Source organism: Sciurus vulgaris (assembly GCF_902686455.1).
Source record: "Sciurus vulgaris genome assembly, chromosome: 4".
NCBI lineage: Eukaryota > Metazoa > Chordata > Mammalia > Rodentia > Sciuridae > Sciurus > Sciurus vulgaris.
Genome location: NC_136464.1, coordinates 143,919,333 through 143,939,123, shown reverse-complemented (window position 1 = coordinate 143,939,123; position 19,791 = coordinate 143,919,333). Strand labels below are relative to the sequence as shown.

General features: G+C 38.5%; 1 protein-coding gene across 1 annotated transcript in view; it reads right to left on the bottom strand.

The window, feature by feature from the left end:
* LRRC63 (leucine rich repeat containing 63) overlaps positions 1 to 1,501 on the bottom strand; it is a 34,009-nt gene extending 32,508 nt beyond the window's left edge. The window contains exons 1-2 of the mRNA XM_079136131.1: positions 1,192 to 1,501; positions 409 to 525 (exon numbers count right to left, since the gene is read on the bottom strand). Coding sequence (XP_078992257.1) covers positions 409 to 523 — 115 coding nt within the window. The 5' untranslated portion in view covers positions 524 to 525; positions 1,192 to 1,501. The remainder of the gene's footprint in view (positions 1 to 408; positions 526 to 1,191) is intronic.
* Between the last annotated feature and the right edge of the window lie 18,290 nt (positions 1,502 to 19,791).

Genomic DNA, 19,791 nt, shown 5'->3' with positions numbered 1-19,791 from the left:
AAAAAGCACAAAAATTCAAGAAGCCTGGCACTAAATAAACCAGGAAAGGGGCACTTATTTACAGTACGGGAGCAGAAAGTAGAAGGCAGAGGTAGCCCTCTTCCATTTCAGCTGGGAGCACTGTGTGTTGTTGCACAGCTCATATTTTCACTGATCCACAAATGACTGGGAAAGCACTAAATTATACAAATAAATCTTACCAATGAGTAAATTCATACTTACCAAATTCACAAATGAGGAACAATGTCTACGCTTATAGAACTGTTAGCTGGATGTTATCATCTCACAACAAACATCTGTAAGTTATTATTAGTGTCCTTAACTAATATTATTCTGAGCTATGCAAGGCAGAGAAATTCAATGAAAAATACCTAAAGGCTGATACAAATATCTGATTAATACACGTACCTGTATGGATTTTCTTTTTATATAAAGGCAGCTTAGGGAGTTTGGGAGGTAAGGGTCTTCGAAGGAGTTGTGGATATTGTTGCATTTTGGTGATTAGTAAACGTTGTTTTTTCATAACTATTGGTTAAGGGAGAATGAAAAGTTTTTAAGCATGTTGCTGAAAAGCAATTTATTAGAATTTAGATTACATCTTAAGGAAACTCACTCAACGATACTATACTGAGTCCAAGCAGAATTTCTTTATAAGAAAATGAGATTAAGAAAATAATTCTTTAAAGCTTCTACACTAAAAATTTAGGTTTATAATTAATGCACAATTTAAAAATACATATACAATTATCAATCAAGCTCAACCTAAAATTTCCCAAGTTAGTACAAAAATCTGCAATAAATGATTTTTCCAAACTGTAGAAATGACTTTTCTTTCACTACAAAATGTCATCAGTTTATATGGAAGAAACTTTCAAAATACAAACCTCTGAAGACCCACCACATCTAACTATTCACTAATTCATTGTTTTCTTTCTATAACAATGGCTTATTTTAAATTCCAACTACTATAGTTGGGTCATAATTACAAAATCCAAAAATAACATGGGCTTTCCCAGGATTGCTGGTAATCCCAATTAGTACTCTTTGGGAATGATGGGAGAAGATTCACACCCCTCCTACTCCCGCAAATGTGCGTCTAGTTTGCAGAGCAACGTCAAGAATGCCTGACATGCCACTACTTTCGTTGACAACCTAGAAGGGAACCTGCAGCTGCGCAATTGGGCTGTTTACCCTTAAAAGATAATTCTGCACACAGGCTCTCAAGGTTTGCTCTCTGGCGGTAAGTCCAACTCGATGCTGGAAAACTTCCTTTGTAGTAGCCGAAGAGATTGCGAGAAGAGTTGAACTCCTACACTACTCAGCTGCTTCTCAAATCTACTGACTTTTGGTCTTCCGTCTCCTTTTCCTGGGTCTCTAGCCAATCAGGTAGAAGTATAGTGAGGTCGCCAGTCCTTCGGTAGGATGCTGTTCTCAAAGAAGCATCGAGACTAGCAAAATGCTTTCAGAGGCCTCAGTGACCGACCCCCAAGCCTCCAGCCACTACCTGAGACGGGTAGAGCCCGCCCCGCCCGCAGGATGCGCAGGCGCCGGAGGGCAGGGCGGGTGGGAGTGGCGGCTGGGCGGGGCCGGACGCGGGCGGGGCGCAGCGTGGCTCCCGCAGAGCCCAGCGGAGGCGGCCCCGCCCCTGGCGCAGCGCGCGGTGGCCGCTCGCGCTGCTCGGGTGTGGTGTGGGCTTGCTGGGGAGGCTGCGGGCGGTTGGGCAAGAGGAGAAGCCGCTCCACGTGCAGCTGCTGTACGGAACCCCGTGGTGACATTGTTATTACTATTCTTATTCTTAATGACAGTGACCACTATTATCTATTTACTTTTCTCGTTGACACGTTGCTTAACTTGGGTGGAAGAGTTTGGACTTGTATTCTTTAACGATGGACTTTTGCGCAGCGGGGTCCTCTTGCTTATTTGGTAGTGCCCTGAAAATGAGACATTCTGCTTTTCTTCTCTTTGATGCAACTTGTTTTGTCTTTCTGATCCTTTAGAGTTCCAGGGAGGAGGAGCTGTGTAGGAATAGGAGCATTAGGGAGGAATTCAAGCGGGCTTTAAAAGAAACCTATTTCTCACTGTTGTATAGTAACTTGTCTCTTATTCATTCATGGTGTTGATGAACCTGTTTGTGTAGCGGTAGATGCATCGTGTATTTGTATGTTGTTTCTCTGGAACTTAGAGGGAGAAAGCACCAGAAAGAACTCACTATGTAGATGGGGAAATCCCAACTCAGAAAGTAAAGTAGATGGAGTTTCCTTCCAGGTTGATTAAGTACAGGTGCAGGAAACGTAGGAACAGGTTTTGAAAAATGAGACACTTTCATATAAACACCTTTCTGGCTTTGGGAAGCTTTCAAGATTTATTCCCTAATCAAGTCTTCCTTACTCTGCCTAGGAGCAAGCCTATATTTTAACACAATGAAAAAAGTGGAAAAGTAGAATCTGACTCTGAGAAACATTGTGCAATTTGTTTTCCTTTAGAGTATTACCATGTGATTTCTTTTCTTTTTAAAATTACTTTATCCCAGATTAGATGACTAGACCATGAATTTATACCACTTTTGGGTGTGTCTACATCATGGATTTATGAGCTTTTCAGAAAGACAAGACAGCAGAGAGCAAAAGGCAGATCTACTGGCCAGACATTCCTCTGTTTGCAAAATAATATGCATATTGTACATTACAACATGTACAATATTTTGCAAATGTGAAAAAAAAGTTTCTATAAATTTAAGCACAAAAAATGTATGTATGCCATTACATAAATTGAGTCAGGTTCCTATACTCTGAAAAGTGGTTTGGACCATGAGAACTACTGGATTTCAGTTTGACTGACAGATGCTTGGTCTTTAAAAATTCATGCTTAGTTTTGCATAGTAAAAATCAAGGCAATGTATTTCTCAATATATTTTTAAAAATGCTTTGTCACACATGGACTGAGCAGGCATCAGGCTGCATTCCTTGCAGATTTCTTCTAGGAAGTACTAGGACAAAACCTAGGGTCGTTTAGTATGTAACCTCAGGTGTTGACATTTTGTTATCTGCTATTACTACCACTTAGTGTCAAACATTTAGGCAAATGATATAGTCACTATGAAAACTAAATCCATTGCTTGGTATGTTTGATATGTATATATTAGTTATTTTAACACATCTTACATACTTTACCTATGGAATTGATATACAAATGTAGAATGGGTTTTGAAAAAAAAATCACATTCAATTTTGATCATTTTACTATTTTTAGATTTATTATTTTTGAGGCTATTATTAACTCAATTTTCTTTTTTAAAAAATAATTATTATATGGCTCTTTGAAATCAGGTAGCTCCCTCTTTGATCTTAAGGTTTACTTTATCTGACGTACAGAACCATGTTCCTGTTTATTTGTCTCATCTGCTTTGCAGTTTGGCAGAACCAGTGAAAGAAGCTTGTCAAACAAAACCACAATGCTTTCACTCAATCAGCAAATTGTATTAATGGTGTACACTAAGGTTGTAGGCATCTGCATCATTTTTTAAAATGTTGCTAAAATGAGATAAAGCAAAAAGCAGTCCTAGGTACTAGTAGATAATGCTATTTATTTTCACAATAAATGGGTTGGGGGTTGATTGTGGGGAACCTTAGATTTGTTCTTGGTGAAAGGATATAGTACTGTTGGAATGAAGTAAAAAGTTGCTAGAAATCTTAACTATTTTCCATAGACTTCTCTCCTATTATTTTCCTTTTAAACAGAACAGAAGTTGCTAAACAGTTGGGACAGCATCGATTTAATCTATTTTATCATGTGGAAATATAACTGTAGTAACTTGTGGCTATATGCTCATATTAATTTGTTTGTTTGGTACCAGGGTTGAACTCAGGAGTACTTAACCACTGAACCACATCCCGGACCCTTTTTTGTATTTTTTTAGAGACAGGGTCTCATGGAGTTGCCTAGGGTCTCACTAAGTTGCTGAGGCTGGCTTTGAACTTGTGATCCTCCTGCCTTAGCCTCCTGAACTTTAAACTTTTTTAAAGCAATTTATAATGAATCATTTGAGTCTTTATAATTCTGAATACTAAAATGAAATTTTAAATAACTTCCAAGGTTTTATTTATTTATAATTATAGCTATTTGAAGTTTTATTTTTTAAACAATTTGTTATTATTTTGCTTAGGTAGAATAGTGATATTTATTTACACTATCTCAAATACTCAAAAACAATTTGTATTTTCTTAGATGCAGCAGTCATTTTAGACTATTTGTCTGCAGCCAGCTGATGTTAGGTATCTGTGTATATTGTGACCTTTAACAAGAGCAACAAAAAAAAAAAAAAAATGTTAATATTTGTGTCCTTGTTAATTTGACTAAGTAACACTGTCCTCATGCTGTGGGTTGTGACATATCTGGTCTTAAGCATGTGCAATGTTTGTTCCTATGTGGAAGACACTATGCTAATTGTTGACTTTATGTTTTTCTTATGCCCAATTATCACTTTAATTGAGAATTCTAATATTTGCATCAAATTTCAATCAAAGGCAACATAGCATATCTCCACTTGTCTGGGTTCAAATCTTCCTGCTGCCACCTGTTAGCTCTGTACTCTTGGGCCAGCAGCCCAACCTCTCTAAGCTCCTGTGGTTCCCTCACATCTAGAATTGGTGGGGAAATGGTACCCAACTGAGGGCTATTGAGGATTTAAAGAGATAATCTGTGTCCAGAGTTTAGTTCTGTGTCAACCACAGAGAGAGTGCTTAGTAGATGTTTGTTAGAAAACTAAGAAAGCAAATGTCCCAGGTTTCTGTCTTTATGTCCCTGCTTTATGGGATAATAGTTGATATTCACAGAAATCACAGGACTAGAGGATAAATGCTGGGCATCTCTCCATCAAGTTTCACATTTAGTTTGCTGATGTCTCTGAAAGTTAGAGGACCTAGTTTACAGTGCTCAGTGACACACAGTCTGTGCCCTAGGAAGTGGCCTACATTCTGTTATTGGTCCTTGATCCCTATACTCTGAGTCATAGAGGAATAGTGGAACAGCTGGTATCTGAAAGAGTCCAAGTACAATGAAGTGTCTAGGAGGCCTTGACCTGCCCCTCACGTGAGTGGAGTCTTGCAGCAGCACTGATCCAGCTGGACTGAGTCCATGATGAATTTCAGCCAGTCAACCTGAGGATGAAAGCCGCTTTGTTCCCAGCCTCCTGGGCCTGTTGGTGAGCTTAACAAAGGTGGAGAAGGCAGAAGGGCTGCAGTATGAAACTCCTTTGAACAGCCAGAGAAAAAGGTGTTACAGAAGCACAGAAACTTCCTAGGGTTTCTCAGATGGGCACACCAGACTTCGGGAGCTGAGTATATTTGAGGTCTTGGGCTGAGTTTGTCCTAAACTTACAAGGAAGATGTAACATGCCTTAAGGCGACTGAGCTGTGTGGCCTCAGTTGAGCCCTCAACAAACACTTGTAGCCTTTAGAAATGCTTTCCAATGGCTTATTCTTCAGTATAATGCAAATAGCAATTGATGACCTTAAACAGCAGATACAATGATTTATTTTTCAAACCTATTTTTCTGCTTTGTGCTCACTGTCCTGATTGATCATGTTTTATTCATAAGTGTAGTGAAGCTACAGATTGTAAAGGGCTAATGGTGGGAATGAACAGGCATTGCCTGGACATGTTGTGGTGCATTGTATTCTCCATGTTGAACTTGCATTTCTTATACCACAGCTGGACAGCTGGAACTGTAGTGTGTGTTTCAGCACCCTGGGGTTTGGTAGGCTTTGACAGTTCTGCTACATTTTCACTCTCATAATGTGTTTTGATGTCAGAAATTTTTATCAGGGTTGAAATTATCAGAAGTCCCAAGGCACCGCTTCTCTCCTCATCCTGCCTCAGGAAGTCACTTGCCATGATAGTATCGAGGAAACCCCTTCATTTCCTCTGCCAATCACTCCAGGTGATGTAATATCCAGCAAAGGAAGAGGATTTGGTGTCCAGCTCTACTAGAAAGACAGCAGCTCTGCTTTTATAAGTTGGACATATTAGACTTTCCTGAAGACTCACTTTAAGAATAGGTACTGTGGCTACAAGAGATTTCCTTGTAAACAACCAAGCTAGATGTTTTAGGCATTTTCAACCCTGAGACTTAGGCTATACCTGCTTCTCATTGGATGGTACCTCACCCTGAGTCATGGGAAACTTTTCTGGCCATTGCTGGGGGTACCTTCCTTGTGCCCAGGAACCCCACATGCATCATTACTTCCCAGTCCACACAGAATCAGACCAATAAGGCACCACTGCTCTCTATAGGCACAAAGGAATCCAGAATGTTCCCTTCCTCCCAACTTCCCACTCATGACATTAAAGGATTGCTTCCAGAGGATTTGTAACTTGGCGGATCACTATACCCAGGTGTTCCTACTAGGGAGGAAAAAAAATTATCTCATTCTACATACTCCCTCACTGTGGATGTTTGTAGTACATGTTTGTAAGCCACTTAATGTCCCAGGTGAAGGTGAAAAAAAGAATAAAGGAAACTAGTACTGCTGGGGACAGTGATGATACCAGCATTCTGAAGGTAGCTAAAGCAATAGACCTCAGAGACTGAACATAGAACCATGAATATAATAAATCCGGTTTGGCACCACTTGCTTAGGAGAAATTATTTAGTTAGGAACCAGAAGGGCTGGTTTTCTAATCTGGTATGGTGAACCGTAAGATGAATTGGAACAGCTGGAATTTTTTTACACCCATACCTGAGGACTACCTTTGGCTGTGTTTCTTAATAAATGTCGTTCTCTTATTTATACTTATGTTCATGGGGAAAAGAGTCATTTTCAAAGAGAAGTGTTTTGTGTGAGGTGCAGAAGCATTAGAGCGTTGAAAGGCTCAAGAGCTTCCTACAGTTGGTGGAGGTGTGGATTGTGCATGAGTTGACAGGTTCTGGCTGAAGATGAAGGAGGCACAGGGGAAGGGCTCCAGCAGAATTGAAAGAAGCCCTTATCTCCTGTGTGACCTCTAGACCCCCTCCCCCAGGTGACCGCCACCCTTCAGAACCAAATGCACAAAGACTGGCGGGCACCTTTCTTCCAGGTACCTGATGGTGCTTCTCTGAAGCAGAAGGGACAGATTTTTGATGGAGACAGGGTGAAGCACAAGAAGTCCATACCCTCTGGAGAGGTCACAGCCCTGAGTCACAGACAAGATTCAGATTTTTTTTAAACTAGTGAAACTAGGAAATACTCTCTAGAGTTGTTTGTTTTAAATAGTGGGTGCTTTTCTTAAAAGTACAATCATGAGGTTCACATAAGAAATTAGAGTCAGTATAGTTCTCCTGAAAAAGGATCTGAGGAAATTATAGAGCATTGTCATCTGCTTTATCAGTTTTAAAAGTATAGCCGCAGTTGGTTAACCTCTGTGAACCTGGGTCCTCCTCTTTAAGGATCTTTCCACACTCATGTTCTATGATTCCACTGCTAGTTTCTACTCGTAAACTAGTGTTATTCATTACACGTAGCGTAAATAAATAATGGTCGAATATGTTGGTAGTTTTCACATATGCTGGTCTTAGAGTACACATGTCTATAATTCTATTTGATTTTCAACTACTAGACTGGGTGATTTTATTTATCATTCCATAATATCTGTCAAGTGCTGGTTGATGGAAGCATTTGAGTTTGGTATTTCCATGATTTAGTGAGCAAAGCCATGTGTATAATTCATGGCTTTGACCACTTTCTTCTCCAACTTTCTTATTTTTAAATGAGTTTAATTTCAAAGTAATTCCTGCATGTTGGAGAAAAAATAATAAGGTGCAGGAAGCAAAATTCTTCTCCGTATTCTCCCCAACTCTAAATGTTTGGTGTGAAACATTTTGGAATTTATTTATACACACACACACACACACACACACACACACATATGTGCACAAATGTATGTATTATGTATGTGTGTACATGTGTATGTACAGTATATACATATAACTTTTATATAAAGAGATCACATTGTGTTTTTTTGACAACTATTTTTTTCTTAGCAACTCTCTTTTTCTTTCTTGACATTTTACTTCAGACATCCTGTGTTAGTCAGCTTTTTGCCCCTGTAACCAAAATACCTGATGAGAACAACTTAGAGGAGGAAAGATTTATTTTGGCTAAGGGTCTCAGAGGTCTCAGTCAGTCCAGTCCACAGTCAGCCGCCTCCGTTGCAGAATTGTCATGGCAGAAGGCTATGGCAGAGGAAAGCTGCTCAGCTCGTAGCAGCAGGGAAACAGAGAAAGGGGCCAGGGTCAGATGTAGCCTCGAGGGCACACCCCCAGTGACCTACTCCCTCCAACCTTGCCCTACCTACCACAGTTAACCAAGCAGTAGTCCATTCACATTATTACTCCATCAAGTGGATTAACGAGCTAACGAAGTCAGAGCCCGCAATATCTAATTATTTCCCAAAAACCTCACCTCTGAACCTACCTGCACTGGGACCCATGCTTTCAAACATGAGCTTTTGGGGGAACATTCCAGATCCACACCATAACACATCCCATAGGACAGTAGGGTTGGGTCCACCTTGCTCTATCCACTTTCAGCCTTTGATTGTATAGGCTTATCACCTTGACTTTCGGTCAGTCCAGTTATTGTTAAACACACACATACACACACACACAAAACACATAACAAGGGGTGATGAAATTTGTAGAGGTTTATTGTGGAAAGATTTAATTTAATTGAGTTTAATTTCAAAGTAATTTCTGCATGTTGGAGAAAAAAATAATAAGGTGCAGGAAGTAAAATTCTCTGTATTCTCCCCAACTCTAAATGTTTGGTGTGAAACATTTCAGAATTTATTTACATACACACACACACATATATACACACATATGTATTATGTATGTGTGCACATGTGTATGTACAGTATATATGTGTATATATATATATAACTTTTATATAGAGATCACATTGTGTTTTTTTTAAACATTGTGTTTTTTTGACACAATTTTAATACAGAGAAAAGCAAAATTTCCTGTGCTTACCTCATATAGCGATAACTAATGTTAATATTATCATACATATACTTTTTTTTTTTCCCTTGGGCCATAAAGTTTTATTGGCAGGTCAGGGATGGATCATACATATACTTAAATCTATTTATATAGCTACAAATGCACATGTGCACGTAATAAATATTTTCAATTTAAACGTTTTCTGTTACATTGCTATTTTGTAAACTATTGAGAATAGTTAAAAATATGAGAAGTTTTCCCAACATGGCCTAAATATTTAAAAGCTTTTTGATAAAATATTCCATATTTGTCCTCCATAAATCTTGATTTAAGCTTCCACTAGGTGTGTGGAGTGTTCATTTCCCTTCACGCTACCTGATTCTAGAAATTAAGCAATTCTTTAATCTTCATCACTCTGAAGGGTGGAAAATTCTATCTTGTTTTAATTAGTGCAGCGTTTGATTAATAGTGAATTCAAACATCCTTTCCTGTGTTCATCACTAGATGTATTCTATTTGTAATGACTTATCTTAGTGCCTTGTTTATTTTTATGTTGTAATGTATCTTGTTCTCCCTAGTGATTTTTAAGGGGTCTTTTTACATTATGGATACCTAAAATGCCCAATTTGCCTCATTTTAAGATGAGAAATAAAATGGTTACATATGAGGGCCCTAAAGTCAGACAGACCTGGTTTCAATATGGACTCCACTATTTACTAATTATGACTTTGGTTGCGTTACTGAAGCCTGTAAGTAAAACTGGGACAATAATGCACTACTTTATATAGAGTTATTGTGAAAATTAAATGAGAACATCCTCAAAGTTTGTTATTCACCTGGTGCCTAGAGCATTGGAAATGTTCAGTGACTGTCAACTATTATTTTTTTCTCAATGATTCTAAAGGAAATACCATACTTATTACTCCTATTATTATTATTACATATAACTGACTCTGTTGCTAAGTTACATGGAAATGGCATTGTATACTTTTGAATGAAGTTATTTTACATTTAAGCATGTATAGTTCCTTTAGTTAGAAGTTAATGCTGGGACTTTCTGTGTGTCCACCAGCACTAATGCAGATGGCCTCCTGCTCACCTCAAATGCCTAGAAACGCCATACATAGTTGAGATGAACAGAAAAAGTCATCCTGGGTATTGCACACAAAAAAGATGTTAATGGCCATGATGTGAGCTGTAGGTGAAGTCATGGTGGTCCACATGGATGTCTGACTTAGACATGGACTTTCAGGAGGTGGATGCTGGAATTTTCTCACCTCAATGGAAGACAGGCTGTCTATTCTACACAGCAGGCACCTAACTGAAAGAAAATACTTGGGATAAAGCCGAAATTCTTAAAATTGAGATCCTCTCTATGAAGTAGGGACTTGGGAATCCACATCCTGTCCTACAAAGTGTCAAGGAAGTCGATTGAAAGGCTGGTAAAACAATATGTTGGGCAAAATAAACTCTAATGGGTTCACTTTTATTTGGTTGATTGATTGATTGAATTGCAATCCTGGGGATTGAATTTAGGACCTTGTGCATGCTAAGCAAGTGCTATACCACTGAGCTATACCCCCGAGCTATACCCCCAGCCTTAATGGGCTCATTTTTAAGGATACACAAAATATGATTCATCAAAATGAATTGCCCTTATGAAACTACCTGTACCTTATAACTTCTAAATTCATGAAACAAGTTGACAAAATATCAATAAGCCCACTTGTAACATGGGAATTTTTAAACTTTTTTTTAATTTTGTAAAACATATGTCTCTCAAAATAAAAGAGTGAACAAAAAATGACTAGGGATATAAAATTTTTTAATAACTCATTAAATGTGATCTGAGAGCCATATATAGATATCTGTGTCCAATAAATAGAAAACACACATTCTCTTCAGTGTACGTAAATATTTACCAAGATTGATCAGTTGGCCACAAAGGAAACCTCAACATATTCCAAAGCAGGTATCCCAGTTTAACTAGAGAAAAAGTTGGGTAGGTAAGGGTGGACATGAAGGTCTGGGAGGAACTTATGTATTAGGGTATTGACTGGCAGAGAGCCACTGATACATTTGGAGTAGAGAGGCCATGGAACCTGTACTGAGATGAATCTGGAATTAAGGCCAAATTAGTCCCGTAATTTTTAAGAGCTAATGATAAAAGAAGTAGTTCTGACTAAATCAAGAGTAAGTATAATGTGGAAGGCCCATGATGTTCCTAAGATAGTAGTGCACAGACAGCAGAGAAGTGCTGAGCTGGCACAGAGTGCGTCGGAGGGAGCCTTGGTGCAGAACCTGGCCTCAGGGGTCAGCATCAGGCCACGGGGCTAAGTGTGACAATTCCAGAAAATCACCACTATCCTTATTAAAATACTCAGTTTGGTTTGTGTATGTGTGTGTGTCTGTGTTTATGTGTGTGTGCGCGCGCGTGGGGGTTAAAATTTAATTTTAAGCTTATTTTGGATTTTTAGTTATAACTGCATTAGCAGCCTATACCAAGTTTTATGTTTGCTTGTGTAATAGAAATAGGTAAACACTACTCTGTAAGTTTGGGATAATTGTATGTATTTACTCATGTTAGAGAAATTCTAGTCTGGTTAATTGTCCTCAGTTCTGGAAAATGAAGCCCAGAAAGATGACTAATAATGAATGACGATGCAATGCATTATTAACACTGGCTCTTCTGTACTACGTGGTGTGTTGGCTGTAGTGCTCACCATGCCTCATTTATACCCTGCAGCTATGCTATGAGGTAAGTGCTATGCTCTCTTCCTCTTTTGCCTATAAGGGAACTGAGGCTTAGAGGCAGTAAGAAGCTTGTCCAAGGTCACTAAGATCACAAACCCAGGACCAGGTTTGGAAACCAGGTCTTTGTAACTCCAGGACATAAGTCCTTAACCTGTTCTGTACACCAGCTTGAACCAGCCACACAAGTTGTAGTTCAGCCACATTTAAATCTAGGATTTCTCTCTTTTTTGAATTTTATTTCAAGAGGAATCAAATAATAGCTTTCTAGATAACAAATTATTATTATTTTTTACTTCTTTTTTTATTTAAAAAAATTTTTCCATACATGTATATAGGGTAATATTGTCTGTCTCATTCTACCATCCTTCACATCCCTACCGCTTTACTCCCCGCCTCACTTCCATCTGCATAATCCAAAGTTCCTTCATTCTTCCCTACCCACCCCCCACTGTGGATCATCATCTGCTTATCAGAGAGAACATTTGGCCTTTGGTTTTGGGGATTGGCTTATTTCACTTAGCATGATATTCTCCAGTTATATCCATTTACCTGCAAATGCCAGAATTTCATTCTTCTTTAAGACTGAGTAATATTCCATTTTGTATATGTACCACATTTTCTTTATCCATTCATCATTTGAAGGGCATCTAGGTTGATTCCATAGTTTAGCTATTGTGAATTGAGCTGCTATAAACACTGATGTGACTACATCACTGCAGTATGCTGATTTTAAGTCCTTTGGGTATAAACCAAGGAGTGAGATAACTGGGTCAAATGGTGGTTCCATTCCAACTTTTCTGAGGAATCTCCATACTGCTTTCCAGAGTGGCTGCACCAATCTGCAATCCCACCAGCAATGTATGAGTGGACCTTTTTCCCCACATCCTCACCAACACTTATTATTGCTTGTATTATTGATAATTGTCATTCGGACTGGTATGAGATGAAACCTTACAGTAGTTGTGATTTGCATTTCTCTAATTGCAAAAGATGATGAACATTTTTTCATGTTTGTTGATCAATTGTATTTCTTTTTCTGTAAAGTGTCTGTTCAGTTCCTAGCCCACTTATTGATTGGGTTATTTGTTTTATGGTGTTAAGTTTTCTGAGTTCTTTATATATCCTGGAGATTAGTGCTCTGTATGAGGTGCATGTAGTAAAGATTGTTTCCCATTTTGTAGGCTCTCTCTTCACATCTAGTATATTTGCCTCAGACCTTCATTTTCTGCCTTTCTTTGAAAATGTATAGCTGAAGAGTGGCTTCAGATCTCATTCTAAGAAAAATAGTTTGGTACATGTGTATTAGAAAATTCAGATTATTTAATCATATTTCCACTCTCATTTTTATTTGATTGATTGCAGTACTGGGGATTGAAAACCTGACCTTTCATGGCGTCCCTAGGATGTTTTAATTAGATATTTGACACTACTTTTATATTCTCTGTTACCTACAGCACATACCAAGTATTTTGGACCAGATATTGGTCAATAAATATTTGTTGGATAAACAAATACAAATTTAGAACCTCCAGTCTACCTATGAACAGATCAGATTTCAGAAGGCTCTTTTCAAGAACATTTGTGTATTAGTCTAGAGTGATTAAAATGGATTCAAGAAGTATTTCTCAGAAGTTCCCAGAAGCCTTTCCTATAAAGATGGGGATAAGTCAGTTCTGTGAAGCTTTAAAACTAGATTTGTTTTTCTCATTTGAGGTCATACACAATCTGTTCATTGCCTTTTCTATAACTGATCGTCTTGGTCTCCACTGGTGATCAAGAGGCATTTACCCTCCTCTTTGATGATCTGCAACTGTTTTAGGTTTCACCTTATCTAAAACACTCATTTGATAAACCACAGTATTAAAGCAGTGCTCTACCTACGCAGTACTATAGCAGAAAACTCACATGACATATCCTCATTTTAAATTTATGGTCACCTATTTATTTATACAGAGGGGAAAATAGTAACTTTAAAGCGGAGGACCCCAACAGACATTGTATATCCCATGATATGCTGCTCTGAGAAAGACAACATCACTTTTGTGCTACTTGTGCGAAGAATATATACCTGAATTAAACTGAAGAAATAGACAAGCCAAAACTGAGGGGCATTCTATGAATGGCCTTATCAGAAGTGTCAAAATAATAAAAGGCAGATTAAAGAACTAGCCCAGGCTTAAAAATACATCACAACCAAATGGAATGTAGGTTCATGAATTGGTCCCTAACCCGGAAAAAGGGCATTAATAGTCTACTAAAGTTGAAAAGGTCTGTAGTTAATGGTGGATCAATAATAATTTCCTGATATTGATAATTGTACAATGGTTATGTAAGATGCTAGTTTTGGGAAAGCTGGGTGAAGAATGTATAGGAATTCTTTTTAACTATTATTTGAACTTTTTGGTAATTTCTGACATTATTTCAAAGTTAAAAGTTAAGAATATTTTAGAACTGTAATCACTGACTTTGAATTTTGCTCAGCCACCATACCACATTCCCCTGAGGCATTCATCCTTCCAAACTTATAGGCAATAATTTCCTACACAGAACTCTCCATTCTCTATAACTTTCCCATAGCTCCTTCCCTAACCCCATTCATAGAGGAAATTTAGGAAATCAGAATAATTTTCACAGGCCCACCTCACAGAACCTTTGTTTACTCTTCTTCTATCCTTGTGTTTGGGCTGTCCCTGCTCCTTGACACCACTGAGCCCTTTACTTATTTACTACACCTCATCCTCATTCAAGAAAATGCTCCAGCAAATCTTTCCTTTGTCTCTTGCTGAATATTCTCACTCTCTCTCTCTCTGTCACATACACACATGTCCTAAAATCATAGAAATAGACCATTATTTCTCCCATCTTAAAAAGACAAAAACAAACTCATGAGTCCACTTCCCCTTCAGCCAGCTTCCACCAAATTTCTCTTTTCCTTTTACAATAAATCTTCTGAAATGTATTTACAATTCTTTCTCCAGTTCTCCCCTTTCATTCCTTTGAGCAAACATTCCAATGGCATTTTCTCCACTCTTCTGTCAGCTCATCAGCTGCCCTTACACAATTGCTAGTGGTCTTCATCCAGTGGTTGATTAGTTCCCTGTCCGTATTCTATCACCAGTCAGCAGCTTTTGAAAACTAATTCCTGTCCCCTCGTTGAGATTTGTCCTCACCAGGCCTCTCAGCCATCACAGTCACCAGAGCCTTGACTCCTGCCTCTCTGGGAGTTCCTTCTTAGTGTCCTCTGTGGATTCCTCTTCATTTTCCTCACTTCTTTTGTTGGAGTGCCCCAGAGCTCAGAGCTTGGACTTCTTTTCCTTTTCATATTTATTCCTAGGTGAGCTCATCCAGTTTAAGTACCATCTACATGGTGATAAATTTAAATATATGCTTTCAGCATAGATCTGCAGACCCCTAGATCAGACTACCTACTCAACATCTCCTAATTGGACCCTTAAGAGTCTTAACAGATCTAGAATTGAGTACCTACTGTTCTCTGCTATCAGGCCTGCTCTTCGTCCAAGTCTTCTCCATGTTGGTTAATGTCAACTTCATTCTTTCAGTGGTTTGCACTTGACTCTTCACTTTCTCATATGCCACAAAGCAATCTGACAGCAAATCCTCTCAGCTGTACTGTCAAAATATTCTCAGAATCTGCTGTCCTCTTGCCATTTCCTTTTCTAGGACTTTGGTCCAGACCACCGTGTCTATTACCTACACCTGGCAACAACCATCTAATTTGTCTTTCTGTATCTGGTAGTGCTCTCCTTTGGTTCAGCAGAGGGATCCTTTCAAATATGTATCAGATTCTGTAACTCCCTTCTTTTTACCCCCTCCCTGCAGTGGCTTCTGTTTTAAAAGCCAATACCAAGCATGATCAGGCCTTTCTGACCTCATCTGCTGCTACCGTCTCATTCTTGGCCTCATCACCTTGACCTTGGAAATGGCCGGCACACTTTTCCCTCAGAACCTTTGCACTTGTTTCTTCCTCCTGGAAAACTCTTACCCAGATGTCTTCAGGGCTTGCTCCACTTCTTTACCCTCCCTGTCAGCCTGGCTCCCCTCATATTTCTACTCAAATATCACTTTCTTCAAAAGCCTCTCTTGGGAACCCTATTTAGAATTTCAATTAGACATCACTCTCCTCCTCTCCCAAGCATGTACACCATACACCCAGAGATTTATATTTCCCTTCCTTATTTTTTCTTCCCAAGGCTTATAGCTAACATATATTTAGTCATCTGATACATTGTGTCTCTCTCTCTCCAAGCTGGAATGTCAATTCTATAAGGTCAGGAACTTCTGTCTAATTCATGCCGTGTTCTCTCCAGTGCCTCTCATAGAACCTGAGACCGTGAGTACTCAACAACTATTTGTCGAAAGAATGAATAGGTGTGTGAATACACACTGGGACCCCAACACAAACTTTAGTGAAAAAGGCTCCAATCCACTGGAATCATTTGTGCCTTGCAACAGCTTGATGTGTTCAATGTGATGTGTTCATTGCTCAAGTTTTTAACCTTCTGAATTAACATTAGGTGTCCAATATTTACCACACCAAAGGTTTTCTCCCAGTTTCTAGATGACAATGATGTTGTTGATGATGATGATGATGATTGCATTTCAACATTTTGCTTTGTTTGTTATTGGCCTCTCAATACTATTGTTACTGTCCAAACTTTCATCCCACAAGCACCCATAATATTCATTGTTTTATCACCATTAAGTTTTTAAATGCTCTCTTTTCTTTTACATTATAAATATATGACTCTTCTTGTAGGTTGTTTCAACATCCTCAAGCTTTTGCATTTAGTGTGCATGATAAGGTCTGTCATGTTTGTAAACTCACAAAGGTTTGGGTTTCTAGACAAATAAGAAACTTGACATAGGTCAGAGGTGGTAAATGGGTGACTTCTGGATGAATCAGTTACAGAGTAAACAGCATGATCTTTGATTTTTTAAAACTCTGTCAATATTTTTTAAAAAATCATTTTTATGGAAAAAATCCAGATTTCTCATTTTTCTTGCATGCCTTCTGCTTCTGCCTTTAGAAAAGGCATATATTTTCCAGGATGAGGCTGTTCTGCCACTTATACTTAATCCATTTCAGTTTAGTTACCTGATAGGCGCCTGTGAGTTCTGATATTGACTCAAACCACAAGCAAGGAAATGACTTAAGAGACTAAAACACTAATGGCACCTTCCAAGGCAGGTAGGGTTATCATTCTTACTCTGAAGCATCATGCTGTATCTCTGGACATTCATAATATGAACATTTGTAAGTTCAATAGGTTCAGTAAATCTACTACCACAGCAGTTTTAGAGAGCATATTTCACTCATTCTCGTGCTTTATTTAAATATTAAAAAATATTTTCTCATTAATTTATCCTTTATTTCTTTTGAAAGAGTGATGAGAAGGGAGATGAGGTGAGAAGAATCCTCTTCCCTCATGGGATCTATTCCTTTGAGTTCATAAGGGACCAGGAGGCCTTGTAATGCTGACATCCTGTACTGTGCAGACCACTGACAGGCCCTCCAGAGTGATCACAGGAGCCACTCGGGTTAAAATGTGCGGCCACCTATTCACATATTTATCACATTTGATGTCTACATAAATTCATTTAAAAGAAGATATTCCTCTGCTGGTTCATAAACACACAGCCTTCATCTATAAAAAAAGGACATAGCTCAAGAACAAGAAGGACAAATAGCTAATTGCCACTGAGGTTCAATCCTGAATACTTTGGATTGGAAGCAAAGAAGTAGGATAAAGATGTTATGTGCTAGACTGTGAACTCCACAAAGCAGAGGGTTTCTCCACTGGATACTCCATATCTAGTTTAGTAGCTTGCAGAAAGGAGGATGAATGAGAAAGGAGAGATTGAATTTAGATGTTGTGGTCATTGCAGGCAGAGGCAAGATGTTCTGGATACTTCTAGGGTTTTGTTGATTGAAGCAGATCTTACATACTGGTGAACTGGAAATAAGTTTTTCATGTTTCCCTCTGGTTCCAGGAACTTTGTTTCTAGCCATGATTTCCTTTCCCTGAATATGATTGTTCTCAAAATGGAAATAATCTAGTGTATGTGCCTCATTCTTTATTGGTATTTCACTGGGCACAAAAAAGTGTGAATAGAACATTCTTTTATTACTAAAATATATTGCATTTCAGTGCATGCCAAAATTGATAAAATTGGCCTTTATTTTTTTAGATGCCAGTCCTTACACTTCTGCCTATTTGGACCTAAGTGCTACCTACTAGAGTTAACTCTGTCCCATGGTTTTAGTTACCTCTGTACTGATGAGCTCAGATCTGTATCTTCTGCCCTGACCTCATCCTGTGTGCTGGGGACAAGCCTCACGTTGCTCAGCTCACTGAGCTGTCTTCAGTGTGCCTCAGCCTCCCATTACGTGCTCCAGTGAATTTCAACTTTATCTTGCCTGATTGCCACAGTTCTGTCCATGACCACTCCCAGAATCCTTAGATGATTACCCTTGACTCATCCTTCTCACTTATCCTCAGAAGGTAGTCAACCTCTCCATGGCTCTTGCCCCTTTTGCCCATCAAAACCGACCCAGGCCTGGCAGTGTTGCCTCACCCCTTGTTGGTAGCTCCGGTTTCCTGACATTTTTGTTTCCAGCCTCATGTTTTCCATAAGACTAATCTTTGCAAATAGTCAACTTTGTCTCCTACTCTATTGATTGAATTGCCTGGTTCTTTCAAACTATCTTTGTTTTGCATCTTCTTTAGCACTTCATTATACGTGATGGATTCTTGCTTCATAAGTAAGTCCTAAGAACGATTGAAATAAGGAAGCTGTGTCATATGAATTCACGGAAGCTAAATGGACTATTCTTTGACCTAGTATGTAGAGAATTAGAAGCTGATTCATATCTCTATTTAAAGAATGGGGAACTTAACCATAGATATTTTCATATGGCGGCTGCACATAAATAGTAAAGACATAAACTTTTCATCTGGGACTCAGTCTCCTTACCTTAAGATAATTTTTAAAAAATGTGACCTATAGCCTAGGTTTGCTGGAAGTATTAAAAATGATGTGTGAAGGCATCCAGCCTGGACACCCAGTGGATGTGAAATAAATCTTACTTGAGCCTTAAGACAAAACAAAGGAATGAGTTAACTTGATGACATAATGAAATATTTGTTTTTTAAAAGTAAATTGCAGTTTATATAATGCAGGCTCAACTAAAATTCAGCACTCCTAATGATGACCCCATGTCAGCTGTGTTAACACATTTTATCTCATTTATTCTTAGAAGTCACCCTCTGAAACAGGTGGTGTTTCCTCTAATAACACGTAAGTTTAGTGAAGGAAAGGAGAAAGCCTCACCCCAGATCTCTTAGTGTACACTGGAATCAGAATTTATGTCTGAGATTTTCTAATTCCATACCTTTTACTTTTCCCATGTACTCTGCTTCTCAAAATATTTTTCTTATCAGTCCATTGCATGTCTAGTTATTTATTTTTTAGGTTTACATTGTTACAAGGCTCCTGACTTTATATATTTATCTTTCCATTGAAATACTTGATCCACACTCTTTTTCTTTCCATTTCTGCTTAATTTAGAGCCTTGGGCCCCTTTATTTGAAGTCTTAGTGGTTGGGGGAGTATGAAACATTGTCTCAGCATAGCAGCTTTGGAATGTATCTGTTTATAAAAGTGGAGGAGGTCTGGTCTTGTGCCAGTATAGGAAGTTGAAGGTAAGCATGTACACTCATTTCAGCCTGCATCTGCTCCAAGGGCTATGCCATGCAGATGGGTTAGAAAATGTCAGTGAGGGTAGTTGTTATGATCCACGGGTATGTGAATTTTCCATTTTGAAATGGACATAGCCTGCATGATTCGTTGAACTTCACTATTTAATAGGAATAGTGTAGCGATAACATTTTTATATACTTGACATTTTGGTGAAAACCAAATTCGCAGTGATGAACAGCCATCTTTATGATCTACCTAGCAATAATAACTGTAATTAGCTTTTACTGCATGGTTATTAGAGAAGAATGGTGAACTTATGTGGATGTAAAATCAAC